The 21,358-nt window shown below is 38.3% G+C and overlaps 1 protein-coding gene across 6 annotated transcripts in view; it reads right to left on the reverse strand.

The window, feature by feature from the left end:
* PCDH15 (protocadherin related 15) overlaps nt 1-21,358 on the reverse strand; it is a gene marked incomplete at its 3' end in the record, with an annotated part of 825,229 nt that overhangs the window by 249,394 nt on the left and 554,477 nt on the right. For all 6 annotated transcript variants that reach the window (XM_081954012.1, XM_081954014.1, XM_081954013.1 and 3 more), the window contains 2 exons: nt 14,586-14,694; nt 2,680-2,792 (listed from right to left, as the gene is read on the reverse strand). In XM_081954012.1, the coding sequence (XP_081810138.1) occupies nt 2,680-2,792; nt 14,586-14,694 (222 nt within the window). The remainder of the gene's footprint in view (nt 1-2,679; nt 2,793-14,585; nt 14,695-21,358) is intronic.

Consider the following 21,358-nt stretch of genomic DNA (forward strand, 5'->3'; position numbering starts at 1 on the left):
ACAGCCAGGCATGTTCAGATCCGTTTTAAAACGACAGCATTTATTTTTCTCCTTTACGAAATAAATTTCCTTTTTTCATTTTCTTTTTCTTCTCCCTTCCCCTCTTTCCTGCCTCTCTCCCTTCCTCCCCCTCTCTCAAACACACACACACACACACACACACACACACACTGGATTGACAAGCTCAGTGTTTTAGCCACTGAGCCACCGCAACGGTTGCAAATAATTATGGAATCCTGTGACCACAGAGGACCCTGCAATGGCTGCTATTTCAAGGACCAGTTGTAAATCTCTTTTCACGGCACTGTTACAAGCTTGAATGGTCGCTGAACAAGGCAGTTTTTAAGCGAGGACAATCTGCATCATGTCTCAAATGCGGCATGAACAATGATCACTCACTGTTTAAGCCAACCTATCAGGGCAGATATACCAGTGACGTGTGGTGAGGTTTATGGCTGGTGAGGCACTGACACAGTGGTGGGTTTCAAACATTTCTAGACTTGTGGACTTCAACTCCCAGAATTCCACAGCCAGGCATGCTCAGTTCTGATTTAAAATGACAGCATTTGTTTCACTCTCCCTTCCTCCCCCTCTCTCAAACACACACACACACACACACACACACACACACACACGTTGGATTGGACTATCTCTCCTACCCCCTTCCCTCTCTCACTCACTCTCAAACAAGCACACACACACACACACAAAAGTTGGATTGGATATCTTTTCCAGTGGCTTGAAAGCAGCTCCTCTGCCATCTCCCCCCCCCCCCATTCCTCTGCTGCCTTCCCCAAACACCTCCACCATTGCAAATGCAGCCGTCTGGGTGGGAAATGCCTGGAATGCAATAAAGCCCACCTACTCACCTCCTGCTGGCAGACTGGGGTGAGAGGAGAGGCAGAGAAGCTGTAGGGGAGCCGATCCGAGCCTTCCAAAAGAAAGAGGCTGGGGAAAAGTGTGTGTGCTACAGCATGGCTCTTTGTCTGGCTTCCGTGGATGACTCTGCTTAACTGTTAAAAAAAGCCTCTAAAAAAGCGCCCTCTACTATGAGGCAGGAGAACTGCGTGCCTCACCTACGTCAGGAATTTTTAGGCTTTTAACCCTTGCTTAACTCTGCTCGAGTGAACGCCTAAAGTCAGACTGATGAGGCATGTAGTTCTCCTGCCTCATAGTAGAGGGCGCTTTTTTAGAGGCTTTTTTTAACAGTTAAGCAGAATAATCCACGGTGAGGCAGCAACTAGCTCAGCTTTTTCCTTTTACATTTTTTTTCTTTTCATGATGAGAGCGGTGAGGCTGTGTCTCACTTGCCTCACCTGACTGCACGTCACTGAAACTACGGTACATTAATCTGCTGAGATTCATATTGTAAAACATCTATATCTGTACAGGATGATATGCCATATCTTTCTAGTATCTTTTAACACTCTTCTGCTAAATGAAGCATTGATGTGCCTAAAGCATGTGGCAATTATTAGTCTTACAGATTGATACCCTTGCTTATTATCCACTCAGCTGCACACTAATCACAGTAATTTGAATCTAATAATGCTGGTAAAAAAATCAATTAATAATATAGCCAGTTATAAAGCCACTAGAATATGACCACAGAGAACTATAATGCATTTTTTAAATGTATATGGCTATATTACTGCTTATAACAGCACCAATTGTCTCAGTATGAAAGAATAGGCCTTTGCCCCATTGAATATGAAAATATAACTATGTAAAACCATTTGTGTTAATTCCAATTTTGTATTTTGAACATCCAAAGAACTTTATGCAATGAAAAATGTGAAATGTAGAATAATTTTTAAAATCTGAATAATTGTCATCAAATACTGGTATTTTATTACCAGACATTTGCAGGTATGCATACTAACAAAAGATTAAATAACACTTTGAAGATAAAAACTTTATCTTTGGACTGGACTGGACTGGATTGTACTAGACAAGACTAGACTGGTATCTTTATTGTAGAGAACAACCAGAACATAACAAACACTTAGATGAATAATATTGACATTGATCACCAGATAGGAAAACAAATTTGTCAGTCAAATTGCTATCCATCTTATATATTACACTGCAGAATTTGGCCAAGTTATATCATTCTCTTCATTCAAATAGTTCAAAAACCTATGCGTTATTTTACATCATTGTAAGCTGCCCAAGCTAATTGTGGAATCAAGAGGCCTTGAAAGTGAAATATTAAATTAAAATTAAATCAGGAAGCCTCAAGGTGGCAAGTAAGAAATTTTAAATGTCACTACATTTCACAAGATGCAGTTGAAACACAGCTTAAAAAAAATATGACTTAGGTTAAAATTCTGAATCTGGGAACAAAAGTCAGTAGATTTCATCCTGACTGAATATAATGGGTAGAACTATTAACCGTAATATTCACTGCATGTTAAAAATCTGGAACTGAGTTTGTAGAATCTTCTTCTGAAGTATGAAATAGATAATGAAATAGATAATTTTTCTCCCATTGAGCATTTTAATCAAAATAGTTGTTAAAATGATGTGGGTTGATTACCTCCATTTTGACATTAAACTGATGAATTATAAGTCAATATATTTGAGGGACCACACTTCTTTGAAAATATTTCATTATAAGCTTACACTTTTCCATAAGATTCCAATATCTATATAGAAATGAGAAATCAGTGAATTTACCTTAATAACCAAATCAAATTTCTGATGAAAATCCCTGTTTATCGGCTTTAGAAGGTGGAGTTTAGCAGTGGTACCATTCATACTGAAATACTGGGAATAATCCTCAGGAGTCCCTAGGGAAAAAAAACAACACAAAAATCACTCTGACACAAGGATTGTATAACCATAACTTTGAAACTGGACATCATGGAAAACTGGGAATTAGAAGAACTACGTGAAATTATTAAAAAATATACATAAATCATTAAAATCAAGCTTAAATAGAAATCTGAACCAAGTGAAGCAGACATCTAACGAACAATTCAAAGAAGAAGAATTCAAAGAAGAAGACGGGGGCAAGACAATGAAGGGGGAGGGGGAGAAACAGAGGAAAATAAAAAACAGACAATAAACCCCATCAGTTTTGGTATTGGTATAGGGAAAATGGTAAAGAGAGGAGATAGCCCAACAAAGGGGGGGGGGAGAAGCAGATAAAAGTGCTCTTGAAGATTGTTAGTGGTATAAACAAAATTGAAGTAGGAGACTACACCCCAACAAAGAGAAGTATAAAATACTTGAGTGACGGTGGTTTGGGGAAAACCGTTGGGAGTGGACATGTTAAAACAAAGAAAAGGGGGAAGACAGGAACAGGGAAATGGGACAAAATTCTTACTAGGAAAAATCAGATACCTAGATAGGTGAAAAAATAAAGTAAGGTAAGGGTTTTATTTTTAAATATGAAAATAAAATGGAGTTGCTAACTGGTTGAACATAATAATGGAAAGATAACTAAAAAGACCAAAAAACATTGAATATGGATAAATATGAAACTGATATGGGGAGGCTGTAAAGCAGAGGTTTCTGTTTCACTTTTACATATGATAATTAAACTGAGTTACAAATTGACTGAACATGACAACAGTAGGATAAGTAAACATTGGTTAAATTTTAAGCTGATGAATAAAGCAAGATGTTTACTGCTTGTTCTCCTTTACATAATATATTAAGGGGATCGTAATAAACATTGAACAGCGTGCTGTGTCATTTATAGACAATTTAAGGATAATTTGATCCAAGTTATAGAAAAATAGAGAGGGAACATGGAATATATCTACAATGGGAAATTATTATGATTTTAAGATAAAATCACAAGTTGGAGGCGCGTAAGGATGTATAATTATATAAAGATAATGATGAGAATACCTAGGAATTGTAACCAGGTCTACATCTCGACCCAAATTAGGCTGGGGGGGAGGGGCTTAAAAGTACAATGACTATATATGTATACTTTTTTGTTTTATTTTTTTCCAAATAAGGATGTTAAAATGAAATATGTATATTGCAAAGGAACTATAAATACCACCAACAGAAGCTGAAATACACCAAGTAAATGATAAGAGTGGGATGAAAAGAGGGGAGGCAGGGGAAGGAGAAAGGAATATGAGAGAGGGCAAGGAGGGTGGAAGAGGAGGAGAGAAACAAGAAGTGGAGAAGGGGGAGAGGAGAAGGAGAGAAGAAGGGGACGTAGAGTAGGGAAAGATGACAGAGGGAAAAAGGAGGTAGGGAGAGAGAGGGAAGAAGAAAGTGATGGATAAGGATAAATATGGTCTATGGAGAGCAGAAGAGCTAAACAATTGTGTTTTGGGAGCTGATGGTAAGATGAATTGATGTAAACACAATAATACAAAATGATGTTGGTTATGTAATAGTACACATGTGATTATATGTTGTGAAAATGGAAAAAAAAATTTACAAAGAAAAATCACTCTGGAAAACCATAACTTCACTTAAATGATGTTCATATTATTTGTCTACAAAGCAATCAAATTAATTCTGCTGTTTTTTTAAAAAAAGAATGAAATATGTATGTTGGACAATTTGCATACAATAATAATGTACCTTGATCATGTAAATATAGAATGCCTATATATATCAAAATATCTGATCATTAGTTTCTGTACTGAGCTATATAAAGCAGACTTAGAGAAAGGTAATTGAATAATAATAACTATTATTATTATTATTTCGCATTGACAGATAGTGTCCCTCTAGAGCAGGGGTGTCAAACTGGCGGCCCACGGACCGGATGCATCATGCATAGGCCACACCCACTCTGGCTCCACAAAGGCAAAAAACGTTGTGATACATCTTGATACATGTTTCACGATTGAGTTTATGATCAAAATAATTACTCATTCTACTCCACTAATTTATTCATCTGCTAGCTACTTTTAATATGGTTATATAAATTTATATTTTATTTATAAATTTATATTGTATTGCTTTAGTCTCATAAGATGCCCTGCAAGGAAATCTGCTACGACCAAGAATGGATAATTTCTGACTGTTGGGAGGTTGTTAAACCTCTGATGTGACATTTATAGATTTTTTCCTGGAATTCTTTCCCTGTCAATTCTCCATAACCAAGGATGGCAATAGCATTTTCTATATCTGGAAGTTGGCACAACAACATAAAAGATTTTATTGGTCTGTGTGTGTAATTTTGAAAAATAAAAATAAAGATAACAACTTTAAATACAAGCAAAGCTAAATGTAGCATCCATTTACAATGTAACCACTTGCAATGTTCCTTTGGGAAACACGTTTTGATTTTCTTACCAGCACTGCTTTTCAATTGCACAGCCTATTTCTCACAACAAAATAGCACTTACTAGTGTTAACAATTATACCTCTTGCTGTGCTGACAATATGTGCATAGAGAGCATTCATGCACAAAGCAGATAAATGCTTCTTTCTTGTAAAGCTATTTTCATGGTTCCGTTTGGAAACTGGGATCCTAAATTCAGAATGGTAATTATTGCAAGACGCCGTTTTCTCTTCCCGGATTGAAAAATGATAAGCGGGGATGGTTGCAATAACATTGACAAACAACTATTTGACATTATGCATAGTTCATGGGATAGCTTGTGAAATTATAACCCCGTGCTTGTTTTTAATTAATAAATAACACACCTTCTCATTAATTAATTACAATATTTACTAGCCACTCACTAACAATTTTGAAGGTCTTCTATATCCTTTGAAGGTGGGCAAGTAAGCCCACATAAATCATGATGCTGATCGTATCAAACTGATCATTAAACTAGCAAAAAAAAAGGAAACCCTATGCATGCACATCAGTGGTGGGATTCAGCCAGTTCGCACCTATTCGGGAGAACCGGTTATTAACTTTCTAAGCAGTCCGGAGAACCGGTTGTTGGAAGAAATCTCCTTTTGTTTTTTTCCATTTTACAGGGCTAATCCTGTAAGAAAGGCAGGAAGGAAACATTCTGGTGTTGTTTCTAGCCTAATCTTTATTGCTCTGCTTACAGAAACTGCCTCTCCAATTAACCCTTATTACATTGTAACAGCTAAGGCGAAGCAGCCATTGATGTGAGTGATGTTGAGTTGGCCATTCCCACACAGTCACATGAACACCTATCCAGCTGGTCATTAGGGCAGAGAACTGGTTGTTACGTTTATTTGAATCCCACCACCGGTGCACATGGAATATTAAAAGAAGATTATAGAGATAATATTTATTTTAAAAAGCAATAGTCACAGAAAAGTAAAAGAAGAACAGAGAGACTAGAAAGGTTTGCTCCTGATGCTGCAAACGTAACAGAAAAGGCACTCAGTATGTTTCTGGGCAGGATTTTGCAGCTACAATATTCATGGGTTTTTCCTAGTAGCCCCTACCATTCACATGTGAAAATATTCGAAAGCACACACTTCTGAAAATGCTTTCAGCTCTCTGGATGACGCAATATAGGTCAGGGTCAGTGGTGGGATTCAAATTTTTTACTACCGGTTCTGTGGGCATGGCTTGGTAGGCGTGGCAGGGGAAGGATACTGTAAAATCTCCATTCCCTCCCCATTCCAGGGGAAGGTTACTGCAAAATCCCCATTTCCTCCCAATCAGCTGGGAGTCAGGAGGCAGAGAATAGATGGGGGTGGGACCAATCAGAGGTGGTATTTACAGGTTCTCCGAATTACTCAAAATTTCCACTACCAGTTCTCCAAAATGGATCAGAACCTGTTGAATACCACCTTTGGTCAGAGTAGGCAAGCACTCAAGGGCGGAGAGTTCACCTCTACCTCCTGATTTTCTGCAGGTATGGAAGAGGCCATCTGATGATATGATGACATCAGAGGAAGTGGCTGGGTTGAAATTTTACAACTCACTTTTTAGGGAAGGAGAATTCAGGATAGGAATGGAAAGGTTTTTTGAGGCTTTTTTACTTGTGCCTTAACTGGAAATCTCAAAGTCACCTTGTCTTGGTCGAGCAAAATATTGTAAAATAAGAAGAAAAAAAGGTGTGTGTGTGAAAATATTAGCTAGGAGAAATTGCTAAAGAAAAAGTAACCGTTTTGTGCATTTTGTATATAAAAGGTAAAGTCGTTCCAGTTGTTTCAGTCTAAAGTCAGTCATGTCTGACTCTCGAGCACGATGCTCATTTCTGTTTCTAGGCTGTGGGAGCCAGTGTTGTCTGAAGACAATTTCTGTGGTCATATGTTCAGCATGACTACATGTCCGTGATGGCAAATATATGGCACGCATGCCCAAAGTGGCATGGAGCCATGTCGCCTGGCACGTGCAGCATCAACCATTCCTCTCCCGGGTTTCTGGCGTGCATGCGCGCGTGACTATCTGCTGGCCTTATGCCTGTGGCAGTATCGGAAACTCAAAGAGCTGGCCTTCCATCTTCCGGTGCGTGCATGCGTGCTGGCCAGCTGATCGCCGCATGTGCATGCATGCCAGTAACCGGAAGACTAGCTGGCCAGTGCGCATGCACGTGCCGGAAACCGGAAGTTTATTTTCCAGCCTGTGCATGCCCCCTGTGCAGCTCCTCTTCTGGGTTGTGGCCCAGATGAGCGTGCGGACGCGCTCCCTTTTTGGCACTCGGTACCGAAAAGGTTTGCCATCACTGCTATATGCCAAAGGTTGTCAGAACGCTGTTACCTTCCCACTGAAGTGTTATCTACTTGCATTTGCATGCTTTCAAGCTACTAGGTGTACAGAAATTGGGGAGCTCACCCTGTGAGTTTGGGTCTTGAACTCGGACTGTCACCTCTCCTCTAAAGCTCAGTGCCTTTAACTGCTGAGCCATCACACCCCCTGCATCCTACATGCAGCCTTGTTTAAATTCTATTTTTGTTTACACTAAAAATCTACTAGACGGTATAGAACAGTTACACGAATTCAATGATATGGTGAAGCATTGATTGAAGACTGGGCATATTTCATCTGGTATTGGAATTGCTTAAGCCATAAGAACAGATCAGTCTGTTTTTCTTTTAATTAAAAAAAAATCCTCTTTTTACATCTTCTGGTGTTTCTCTAACAAACAACAGTTATTTCAATTTAGATGAATATCATGGCACATTTAATTTATACATTTTGATTGTTATTGGTTCACGACACCTCTGCTCTATCATAAGCTAACTTTGAACAATAGCCAAAGTCCTTAATTAGAAGCTGATGATTTTTACCCCTTAAGGTCAAATTAGGCCTTTTAAGGTCAAATTAGGCCATTCTAGGCATAGTCTCCCGAAGACAATGAGCTTTAGGATGCTGTCTGCAAACAGCACTGAGGAATGTGAGACTGTTGGCTGAAGAGCAGTTTGGTTCATTAAATAGTGCTCTTTTTGGTATCCCCTTTAAAGAACTCCTTCAGTTTGATCACTGAAACTGAATATCAAAGCCTCAGTATAGAATCAATAGCTCCATGACTTAAGGCAGAGTACTCCAATCTTTCTGGGTTGGTGGCCCGGGGGATGGGCAGGTGCCTTTATGCATGGATGCAGGGGCACAAACAGGGCCATGAGCATGCATGAGATATGCAAACAGGGCTGCAAGCATGCATGCGACACAAACAGGGTCACACAGTGCATGCACAATGCTCCTGGTGATGCTAATGTGCATGCAACACTCGTGGCAATGCTAGCATGAGTGGGATGTGTGCCCGTGCACTGGCCAAGTGGCCAATAGGCCATGGCCCGGTAGTGGGCCATGGTCCACAGGTTGGGGACTCTTGATTTAAGGCATTAGTCTTCCCAGGCAATGATTTCGCCTGAGCCTATTTCATCAATGTAAGACTAAAATCTATCTAAGCTTCCCACTCTGACACATTCCAGACTTATTGGGGTTATTTCCTGGAGTCACAGAGAGGAAAGTTATCTTGGAAATCAGGGCAAAGAAAGCACCAATGTAGGAATGGATTTCCTCTCATTTTATATAGACTTAGAGCCACAGTAATAAATAGCACTCCTCCAAAAACCTGCCTTCCCAAGAAATATATCTAAGGTTTGGCTGATGGACAAAAAGGAAATTCTAATCTCCCGACCTCCAGAAGAGATAAATAAGGATTTTGAAAGAAAGAGCCACGTGTGGAAATTTGAAGGGAAAAAAAATCAGTAATAGTATTATTTGAAACATTTCCAAAATCATTCTGTAAAAAAATGACACAAGCTAAGTATCAAATGCCAGTTTCCCCCTTGGGGTTTGCCTTGCCGGGGGGGGGGGGAGGGAAGCTCTTGGTGTTGAGGGAGGGTTGTGAAGCTGGCAGTTGCAATGGCGTGCTGAAGAACCACCGTTGAAGCCGCAGATCAACTGCATAGCGGTTAGGTGGGGCAGCGCGAGGCAACCAGGATACCTGATGATCAGCTGGGCAAGGAAGTGAAGGCGTCGGACCGACGATCAGCTGTGAGGCTTCACGGAGCATCTGGGCCCAAATGGCTGTTCCAAAGCACAGCTGCCTTCTGGGTAAGGCCTGCGCTGGTGGAGGGGCGTGGCCCCCCCTACATAACTATGCTGGGAGGCAGATGCTACATCCTGACTGCATTTGCTTCTTGCTTTTTAGAACTCATTTGCATGCCAGAGTTAAACCCAGTTATCAACCAAACGAGTGGAGTTGTTAATGGTGGGTTAGGTCCAGACCTCAAAGCTCTTGAGAGTGAGAAAGGATGGGCAAGTTGAGAGCATATCAAAATAGTCCTACGAAGTATCAGAAGCTAGCAACTGATACGGGATACACATAAAGAGAGAAAGATTAAACTTTTTTATGCAGAGCATTACAGACTCTTATCACTGGAGTTATAGGTTGCACGATCAGGGAACAAAGACTGGGTCCCTGGTTAGTTTCTATTAATTACAGTAAATAATAAGGAGCTACAGTTCATATGTTCATTTTAATCTTTCAAGTTAATTATGATAGTGGGGAAAACATCAGTTTAGACACCAGGAGATGGGGAATTAAAGCAGTGGTTCCTAGCCTTCATGGTTGCATTAGGGACTGGTTCCGTGGAAAGAGGTTTCTCTGTGGACTGAAGGGATTTGGTTTCGGTGCTACCTGCATCCCGCAGAAGGGGCTTCACTTGTTTGAGGGGCCCAGTTTCTGGCATGTTGTGGCCCTGTGCTGGTCCATGGACCGGAGGTTGGGGAGCCCTGAATTAAAGTCCTACCTTAGGCATAAAAGCTAATTGTGTGACTTTGGGCCAATCCCTGTCTTTCAGCCTGATCCAACTCACAGGGTTGTTATTGTGCAGAAAAGAGAAGGAAGGAATATTAAGCATATTTTTAATCTTGAGTTATATATATATATATATATATATATATATATATATATATATATATATATATATGTGTGTGTGTGTGTGTGTGTGTGTGTGTGTGTGTGTGTGTGTGTGTGTGTTACAACACCTGGTATGCCTAAATATGGGAGGAAGGTCACTACTCCCTCTTTCTGTCCTTCGGCTTATCACAGAAGACCATGCAGGCAGAAACCATATTTTTATTTTTAATGTTGCCTTTTTATATTTGTGTTGTATTTGTACTGATAAATAAATAAAGGGAGACTAGTATAGATCTATTTCGAGCTAATTAGCTCTCATCAGCTAGCCATACCCTTACTGGGATTCGAACCTGGGGTTTGAATTACCAGGGGTTGTAACACAAATACATACCTATTTCCCTGGCTCAACAGATAAGGAAGAGAACCCGTGGCTTAGTGGCTAAGACTCCTGCCTAAGATATATACAGCCCAGGTTCGAATCCCAGTAAGGGTATGGCTAGCTGATGAGAGCTAATTAGCTCGAAATAGATCTATACTAGTCTCCCTTTATTTATTTCTCAGTACAAATACAACACAAATATATATATGTGTGTGTGTGTGTGTGTGTTGTATTTGTACTGATAAATAAATAAATAAATAAAGGGAGACTTTAGGAATACCAGGGGTTGTAACACAAATACATATATATATGTATGTATGTATGTATGTATGTATGTATGTATGTTATAGATATAGATGATATAGATATAGATATAGATGGATCAGGGGCTAAGACTCTGAGCTTGTCGATCAGAAAGGTTGGCAGTTTGGTAGTTCGAATCCCTAGCGCTGAGTAATGGAGTGAGCTCCCGTTACTTGTCCCAGCTTCTGCCAACCTAGTAGTTTGAAAGCATGTAAAAATACTAGTAGAAAAATAGGAACCACCTTTGGTGGGAAGGTAACAGTGCATCTTCGGCGTTTAGTCATGCCGGCCACATGACCACGGAGACGCCTTCAGACAGTGCTGGCTCTTTGGCTTTGAAAGGGAGATGAGCACCCTAGAGTCGGGAACGACTAGCACATATGTGTGAGGGGAACCTTTACATATATCTATATTTATATCATCTATCCATCCGTCCATCCATCCATCCATCCATCCATCCATCCATCCATCCATCTATCTATCTATCTATCTATCTATCTATCTATCTATCATGTCTACAAATATTGTTTCTCTTTATTGTAATGTTTGATATTTTCTATAGTGTTTTTTTGCCCCTCACTTTCTGTTTCACAGTTTTTACTAAACATTGAAACAAACTTTTTAAAAACTTTCACTATTTCACTTTAAACTACAACCCCTGGGTAGCACTTCTGTATAGCAATTCTACGTAGCTTTGATGATTGAATATGGCTGCCATTTGGAGCCCTGGTACTTGCCACAATGGCTACATCTTAACAGATTTATTTTCTTCCGCACGTTGCTCTCAATGGAGGGTTGTGTGACTGCTGAATTAACCATATGTTAAATGAAATGTGAACACAGATGTTTCACATAGTAAACCAACTTATAATTAGTTCATCAAATGGGCTGAGAAGTCTGAAACGTCCCTGCTCTATAAATCCAGCTGTAATACAATCTAGTCTTCTCTACTTTACTATCTGTTACTCTTACCAAAACATGACAATTTTTGTAGCAATCAATGATAGCTGAGCAGCAAGAGGAATTAAACTAAACGGATGTCGATTCTGAAGGTGTTTAAATAGAAAAAGAAATACATTTCATAGGTCAAAATGGATGTTCAGGAAAAGTAATACAATTTGCAAAATTGCATCTGAATTACTTAGGCATATAATTATATGAATTGTTCAATGAGTAAAAGAGAGGCTGTGTTCTTCTATCAACTTTGGGGTGGGTGGGTGGGGGGTCAGAGAAACCTATTTTAGAAATCTATGTTAGAAACTGAAATCTGCTAAGAAGAAGTACCATGGTGATGCCACTTCAGCTGATAAAATAGCCCTATGAAAATCAGTAGCTGGGGCTTCTATCTGCTGATGCTACACCTTGGAAAGCTTAAAATTAGCAACACATCATCAAAGTGACTGAAACAGATTTCTGTAAATATTACACTTGGGTGCTGGATCCGAGTACAGGGCAGCAAAGGGGTTGTGGATAGTGCTTGGCATTGTATTTCATATTTCCTGAATATTGGGGGCATAACATTTGGTGGTTCAGGATAGATAAACGTTCCCCTTGCACACGTGTGCTAGTCGTTCCTGGCTCTAGGGGGTGGTGCTCAACTCCATTTCAAGGCTGAAGAGCAAGCGCTGTCCGAAGATGTCTCTGTGGTCTTGTGGCTGGCATGAGTAAATGCCAAAGGCGCACGGAATGCTGTTACCTTCCCACCCAAGTGGTCCCTATTTTTCTACTTGCATTTTTACATGCTTTTGAACTGCTAGGTTGGCAGAAGCTGGGACAAGTAACGGGAGCTGACTCCGTTATGCGGTGCTAGGGATTTGAACTGCCAATCTTTTTGATTGACAAGCTCAGTGTCTTAGCCACTGAGCCACTGCGTACCTTGGTTTAGGATACCCAATTCCACATTAGCAAAGAAATCATCTTATGATTAAAAAGCAGATCAGAGAATCTTGCAGCAATTTTAAGAATTCATCAAAGCATTAGAACATTGGGTTTGGTGGATCATTGTTTACTTCACTGGAGACAATCCTTTCTGATAAACTACATTGTGATTCACAGAAGTATTGTGGCACAATGAATATGTTTTATAAAATTTCATGAGATTCTTTGCTGTTTTAAAATATATGTAGCACTGAGGGAATAAAGAAAGTATAACGTGGAAATGTTATTTATCCATGTTACAAAGGGTGGTATATTTTATTTTGTTCTTGGGTTGAGGAACTTTGGATTTATACTATGAAATCCCTGGCATAATATTTGTAATGGCATCCCACAAGATCTGTTTAAATCCTATCTAAATAGAATTGAAATAAAATACTTAATTTTGTTATATGTTGTTACAGCTTTATTGGGTATCTTCTGTCTATATTGTATGTTGGAGATGGTTGTGCAATTGTTGCAAAGCACACCCTACCCCCAATTCCTTCTACTTTTTCCATAATAAGACAATTCAGACTAAGATACAGCATCACTAAATGACCCAGCTTAAATTCAAACAGAAACTAAATCCTGGTTAAATTATTGGAGATTTGATCATCTCAAGTCTTATTTAAAAAAAGCTGGATTATATCTTACATATTGAATAATTAAATCAGGAATCCATTTTATTCCATTTAATGGTTTATTATTTAGGTTTAATCCAACGCTTCTTTGGTAAAAGAAGCATGTATCACAGCAACTTCTAACTTAAAACAGTGTTCCTTCTTTATTTATTCAGTTGTTGAATCCTACAAAACATACAGTACGTTCACACCTTCAAAGGTCTACCCTTTAGCTGGATCTTGGTGGTGCCAGTCTTGAGCATTATTTTGAATTAATTTTGAACAAGTGCCACTGTTGATTATCTAAGCACTGCTAATTGCAGTGATTCCTTACAATGGAATTGTAGCACAATGGTGCAATGAGAAACAAATGTAAGACAAATATGTGCTTGGCTGCCCAAGAAATTGAGAAGAGATTACCACTAAATGCAACAAAATGTAACTAAGGAGATATTTAACCCACAATAAGGAATAGAAGTAACTGTTTTCTATCACCCAATACTGTTAATATCTACAACCCAGAACTCGGATTGCTAAAGATTCTCCAAGTTTTTTCATCACTTTGAATCTCCTTCATTTTACTGGAGATATCATCATTAATCCCGGAATCTGTTTCAATGTGCTATGATAATCTAAGATGGTTCATAACCTACTTATTCAGAAGAAAAGTGGCAACTCAACAGTTGAATGTAAGCTCTGATAATTAGAAGACAAGACAGAGTGAGTCTTTCACACAAAAATATCACTTTGTTTTCATGCATATTGCCACATCTCAGTGAGAAAATACACTGGTTTATTGCTGTCTATATGTTTTATAGGTTAAATCTACCATTTTTTCTTTTGTTAGTGCAGCACAACAGAATCAACGACACAATATATCAATAAGAAATTGATTGGATTCTTCTATCTACTTCCTTTATTATACACAAAGGAAGGAAGGGCTAAATTTCCATCATTCACAATAAACAAGACACTTAGGAACCATGCAAAAAAAAGTATTTGCTTAGAACAACACCCAATATACAACACACTCAGTAAGAATCCATCATTTGTTTTCTACTCCCCCACATAATCTTTGCCTGCCTCCTCCTACTGCAGTCTTTGCGAGAGACAGTGAAATGATCAAATACTAACCAACTAAGATGGAATAGAGTATTCCTGGGCGATCAGATGCAGGCTGGATGTTGCGATCCTGATCTATAGCTTGTATTGGTGGTGTAACATTGATTGGGTTTACCCGTGCCTGGAATGAAAATTAGATGTGTTACAGTGGTATTCTTACACAGATGATTTTATTTAATAGTAAGCCATGATGCTGAGTACATTAACCGGTAACAATTATAAACACAAGTAGTATAGTTGTATAAACATATCGGCTTGAAGAACTGAACATGAACTAACATAGTGCAATTTCAGGACTATAAAACTATATAGATTTTCCACACATATCCTTTAAGTACATAATGGAAGATATTTCCATCATAATGGTATGAGTTTTTCTAAACACAAAAAGGTGTTAGTGGATTATAATAGGGCGTTATTTAGGTACACTGCATTTCTTCTGGGAAGGAGATAGAACTTTATTTAGCTATAAGCTAAATGCTGGGAAAAAAATATACTCAAGTATTATAGAAAATAGATTTCATGGTAATTGTTTAAATTATTCTCTTCCCCTCGTTAAAAAAAAATTGAGATAATATGTTTTCAACTCAGTGATATATTTCACTGATATATTTTACTGGCCAATAAAGATGTCAGGGACTGCACATGCCCTCAAAGCCACCCTAATTCTGACATGTGTGCAAAGACAATTCTTCAAACAATCAAAGGTTAAGATCATTAATGGAAATATAGACTGTCTTTTAGCTAGGCAACTGACTGATTGGTACAGTGACTCTATTTTCTTGGAAAAATAAAGAATAATCCTGAAAAAGATCAAATCTGAAAGAGGTTTTTTAAGGGTTAAAAAAGGGGTATGGAACTGCTTTACAAAGGAAAGTTCAAAAGCAAAGTCAAGGAAAACTCTACGAGAACATATATTCTAATAAAAAAAGTCTAAAAACCATAAAAAGCTTAAGAAGCAAATAATAGAAAGGATTTCTGCAATGAGACTGTGCATTAAGTGATACCATTTGTATGGTAAAAGTTAAATGGCCAAAATAAAGGACAAAAGTGACTTTTTGCAAAATGAATAAATCTAAATGACAGCTTTCTAAAATGAAGGACTGTCCTTTATAATAAAGAACATTATGTTCACAGTACATGCTGGGAAAGAACCACTTGGCGATGCAGTGATCTCTGGAATCATTAAAGTAGCCATAATCTGCTTGCTTGCTTGCTTATAAATTATTGCTGGAAATCTTGAACATGTATATGAGAACAGCTATTATGCTTCACTATTAATTATCCACTATTTTCCTAATGGATAATTCAAAGAAAGGTGCTTCACACACCCACATACACCACTCACACACACTCATTGTGAAACTCTTCTCGCTAATATTGGTATTGCCCACTGTAGTATTTTACATATGGAACATAGGATTTTTTAAAAATATATATATACATGCTCTAAATCCAAAAGTAATTTAACTGTGATCCCAATGTCGTAATAAATGTGATTTGATTTGATATAAGCTGCAATCAAAATACTGCTGTAGAAGAAGAAATACTCTCAAGGAAAAAAAAATATCAAACCAGGAGAAAATGAGCTTTATCTGCATTTTTTCCTCTTGGAAATCTATTGCTGTATTTCAAAGCATGTATGCAAAATGAGCTAAAAATAAATTTAAAAAGTAGGGGAAAAACAAGTAATTATCCATAGCAGGCTTCTCTTGAATTTGGCATTATATACTTGTCACATAATGTGACAGAAAGATAAACTGTGAAATGTTTGTTTAGAGGTACTAACATTGGAATATGTATGCTATAATTTTAAACTTCTATCACAACAACATTATCTTATTAGAAACTTGGAACTTTTTTTAAAAAAGTTAATGATTTGCCTTGACATAACTATTCAGCAAAATTCTAACACAGTGTAGCCAGAGAAGATTAAAATCAATATTACTGATCTGATTTTTTTGTTACCTATTTTTAGAGAACATGCTGACCCCAAAGCACAACTTATTACTTTAAAAGAAGCAGTATGTGTGTGTAGTAAACTATCTTATCTGGATGGTTGAAATAAACATAAAAATAAAGGGTGGAGGAATTCACAGAATTTTGTGAACAACCACCATTACTCCACATTTTCCTCTGATTTACAAATAAATTGCATTTCATTTGTTTTTTCTTTCTTAAAAGAGAGGGTTGGTTTGTTCAACTGTTTATTGGTGCAAAAAAAAAAAAGAAAGAATATTTTTTTGCATATTGATTGGTAAAATTAATGGTGAGGATAATATGAAAAGAATCTGAACATTACCTTTTGGGGAAAAAAAGACATTAAAAAACCCTACCGTTCCATTCTGTCATTGTCATGCATCCAGTTAAATAATTAGAACTTTATACAACTCTCTGCATCTTATAGATTGCCCTGAAATTATTCAATAAATGACAATATGCTACAAAGAATAAAACCATGAAAGAGAAAATGCTCATTTATCACTTTTTGCTTCTGATATGCGTCTAGTTTTCTCAGTACACATAAACAAATATCCAAATATAGCAATGGGTATGCATATCGACACAGAGAAGGATTGAAATTCAGCTTTTGAAAAGCATCATTTCATACCCAAATAGTTTCATTAGTTAAGGAACTAAAGGACAAATTTACATATTAGCCATCCTTTGAATGACAAGAAGGAACATCTTCCTCTAGTTGACCTTGGCAGGTCTAGTTAGTTTTCTGGCCAATACTATGAAAGTGGATTTTATAGTCTTACATAGTACAACATACACTATTACTGTAGAAACTATAGGACAACACATTCCCAAATGGCAAACATCAACCTTTGAGTTTGCTCTATGTTGCAGGCGCTAAATCTTTTTTAAAAATTCAACCAGGGGTAAAATTCAACAGTTTCTGACAGGTTCTGGAGAACCAGTAGCAGAAATTTTGAGTAGTTCGGAGAACTGGCAAATACCACCTTTGGCTGGCCCCAGAGTGGGGTGGGAATGGGGATTTTGCAGTATCCTTCCTGCAGGAGTGGGGTGGGAATGGAAATTTTGCAATATCCTTCCCCTGCCATGCCCACCAAGCCATGCCCACAGAACCGGTTGTGAAAAAAAATTGAATTTCACCACTGAATTAAACACATTAAAGTAGCTGAAAACTTGCTTTATGTAATTCAGAAACAAGAACAAATTGAAAGATGATTATTAATATTAAACAAGTGGTTAGTGGGCATTTACCTAATACTGTCATGGATGCAATGACTACTTTATAGGCTAGTAGCACGTTTGATCCACAGCCAACATGCCAACTTAAAATTTTGAGAAGCATTGTACTTTATATACTATTAAGAGATATAGAATAATCTTATCACTCAACGTTGCTATTATTTATGACTCAGTCCCAGACTACATTTTTGTTTGTTCTGGGATGATCAGCAGGTGATTGGACCTCAAACAGGATACTTCTAGAGCAGGGGTGTCCAAACTTGGGAACTGCATGGCTGGCTGGGGAATTCTGGGAGTTGAAGTCCACAAGTCTTGAAGTTCCCAAGTTTGGACACCCCTGTTCTAGAGTCTGTTACTTCAGCAACAGTGTAGCTCTAATTAAGTGCTAACAGGATAAAGAGACATCTGAGTAGCTCTTGGAGATTATTGATACAGCCACTTTCTCTGACTCTCCATCTCTTCTCAGAACTTGGAGAAAGCATATCAGCATGGCCTCACAGCAAGGCCTTAATATCAGCTGGAAAAGAGCTTGCTGAGTGGTTGTTTTTACAGCTCTACTGTGTGATCCAAAATAGGAGTGGACAATTTTCTCAAGAGTTCACATGAGAAACTGGGACTGTTGGGGATGACTGCCATCATCACTCCTTCCCTTCCACTGCTCCCAGGGTGGGAGGGACCAGACAGGAGTGGGATTTGGAGGTTCTCTGAACTGCACAGAATCTTAACTAGAGGTTCTCCGAAACCCTTGAGAACCACCAGCAGCCCACCCCTGTTTTAGAGCACTCTCTAAGTGGTTTACAAAGTCAGCATATTGCCCCCCACAATCTGAGTTCTCATTTTACCAACCCTGGGAGGATCGAAGGCTGATTCAATCTTCAGCTGGTTAGAATCAAACTGCTGGCAGTCGGCAGAATTAGCATGTAATACTACATTCTAACCAATCCGCCAGCTCACACTTAACAACTCTTGCATGTCCTAATTATGCCATCAATGTATTTGCCACTTACTTCTGAATATTTATAGGCCAGGCAGTCACTAGACGGTAGCAAAGAGTTGAGATTTTTTTTTCTTTCTTGGCTGCTCTCTATTAGTTGTTCAGATTTGTTCAACTCAGACATAGAGATTAGATGGATATTGTTGAAATGAAGGAGTTTGAGAAAGGGTATGAGTGACTTTTGTTGTTATCACTGCTCATTTTTTTTTTGCAGCAGCCGATTAGTAATTTGATAAATCAATACTTACTTTTAAATGCAGCATACTAAGTGGCTATAGAAGTTAAGATTTTGGTTTTCTTACAGGCAAAATAGCACTGCATAATAGGCAGAGAGGCTAGTAACCAGATGAAAGGAGAAGATTCTTGAGCTGTGATAAGAGCAAAATACTAGAAACAATTATTTCATTGCTGACTTCTGGCTGATCAGCAAGTGGCAGGTGATAAAGTGGACATGTTGTCACGAGGCCATGCCCTCTACAAATAGATAGTGGGGCATATCTGTGCTGCAGAAGAGACAGCATGTGATAAGCAGGTTGTGATTCAGACAGGTGCAAAATACAAAGACTTTCCTTTGTGCCCCAATATTTTACATGATAGATAGTTCATCAAGTTGGCTGATTTTTTTGACAGCTGTTCTGGAACTTATGACTGAATCTCTGTCTCAATTCCTCTCATCTATTGCTGAAGATACAAGACTTGGTCATAAATACAGCTAACAAGATATTACACACACACACACACACACACACACACACACACACAACAAGTAGTGAGCTCCCTCCCATATTTGGGCATACCAGGGGTTGTAACACAAATATATACCTATTTCCCTGGCTCAGCTGATAAGGAGGAGAGTCTGTGGCTTAGTGGCTAAGACATCTGCCTAATATGTAATACAGCCCAGGTTCTAATCCCAGTAAGGGTATGGCTAGCTGATGAGAGCTAAATAGTTTGAAATAGATCTATACTAATCTCCTTTTATTTATTTATCAGCACAAATACAACACAAACATAGCAAAGGCAACATTAAAAATAAACATATGGTTTTCTGCCTGGATGGTCTTCTGTAATGAGCTGAAGGACAGAAAGGGGGAGTAGTGAGCTCCCTCCCATATTTGGGCATACCAGGGGTTGTAACACAAATAGACACACAAACACACATACACGGTTCTGAGCTTGAAATGTCAGAATATGAAAACTGTGGGAAATTGTGAATTCTTCTATTTAGTTGCCCTTTGTTCTCTATTTATCTTGGAAGCAAAACCCAGTTTTACAAACTTGAGCCTTGATGCTGTGATATTGGATTGGGTTCTGCTGCTATGCTGTCTTTCAAAATTATCATTATTGCATGCATGAATCAGTTTAATTCTCATATACCATTACATACATTACAGGTTCTTTAGAGATTATTTCAGTCTATGGTACTTGCTTCAAGAGCCGTGATGGCACAGTGGTTAGAATGCAGTATTGCAGGTTAATTCTGCCGACTGCCAGCAGTTCGATCCTGACCAGCTCAAGTTTAACTCAGCCTTCCACCCTTCCGAGGTCGATAAAATGAGGACCCAGATTGTTTGGGGTAATATGCTGACTCTGTAAACCACTTAGAGAGGGCTGTAAACCACTGTGAAGTGGTATGTAAGTCAAAGTGCTGTTGTTATTGCTACTCAGGTAATGCTTTGGTCAGGAATATTATGATCAATTACATTTTACGCATTCCCCTGTCTTGTTTTTCAATATGCATTCATAAAAAATTTAGAAACTAAGAACTTGTAGCCATCAGCAGATAAATGTGATATGCTTATCCCATAATATGGTAATGAGCATATGGTAAGATTTTAAAACTGGCCATTGCATTTCTAGTCAACCAAAAACCATAGCATAATTCAAGTTAAGGTCGGGGGGGTCATTTTCTTGCAGTGCACCAAATTAAGCAGTAGTTTGAAGGCATAAATGTCCATTGACAATAGGGCTTACCTGAGACATGTTGAACTACGTATATAGCTTACTTGCTTAGAAATGATGTCCTGAACAATGTTACTCATTTTCAAATAATCCTCATCAAAACCATTTTGCAAACAAGAGAATTCTGACTTCTTAAACCAACTCAAGGAATACTATTTTAACAAGCACCACACACCCCAACCTTTATGTTAAATGACAACATTGAAGTGTTTGCACATTGCATTTATAGCCTCTCGTAGCTTGTGCTATTAAAAAGGCATGCTCTTTACTCAAAAGTAGATTTAAATACACTGAGGGGTTTCAGAAAGATTATGGCATGTAAATTGAGACTGCAACTTCAGGTCTTTATGTCCAGCATCCTAGTTATCCTTTCTCTCCAAAATAATACTTGCCCTACAAATGTTTTTTTTTTCCTATTTGAGAATATACATTCTACAGTGATTATGATCATTTCTCATTAGTGGGGAACCTGTGGGGTGAGGATAGGGAACAACAACTCCTTAATATGTGTGTTTCTGCAACTTTCAGCGTTCCCTTGCAACTAATATTTTCTTCTTGTCTCTTGATGGCCTCATTTTGGTTTTCCTGCTGTCAGCACTTCTCACTTGAC

This window comes from Natrix helvetica (assembly GCF_964273705.1).
Source record: "Natrix helvetica genome assembly, chromosome: 5".
Lineage (NCBI taxonomy): Eukaryota > Metazoa > Chordata > Lepidosauria > Squamata > Natricidae > Natrix > Natrix helvetica.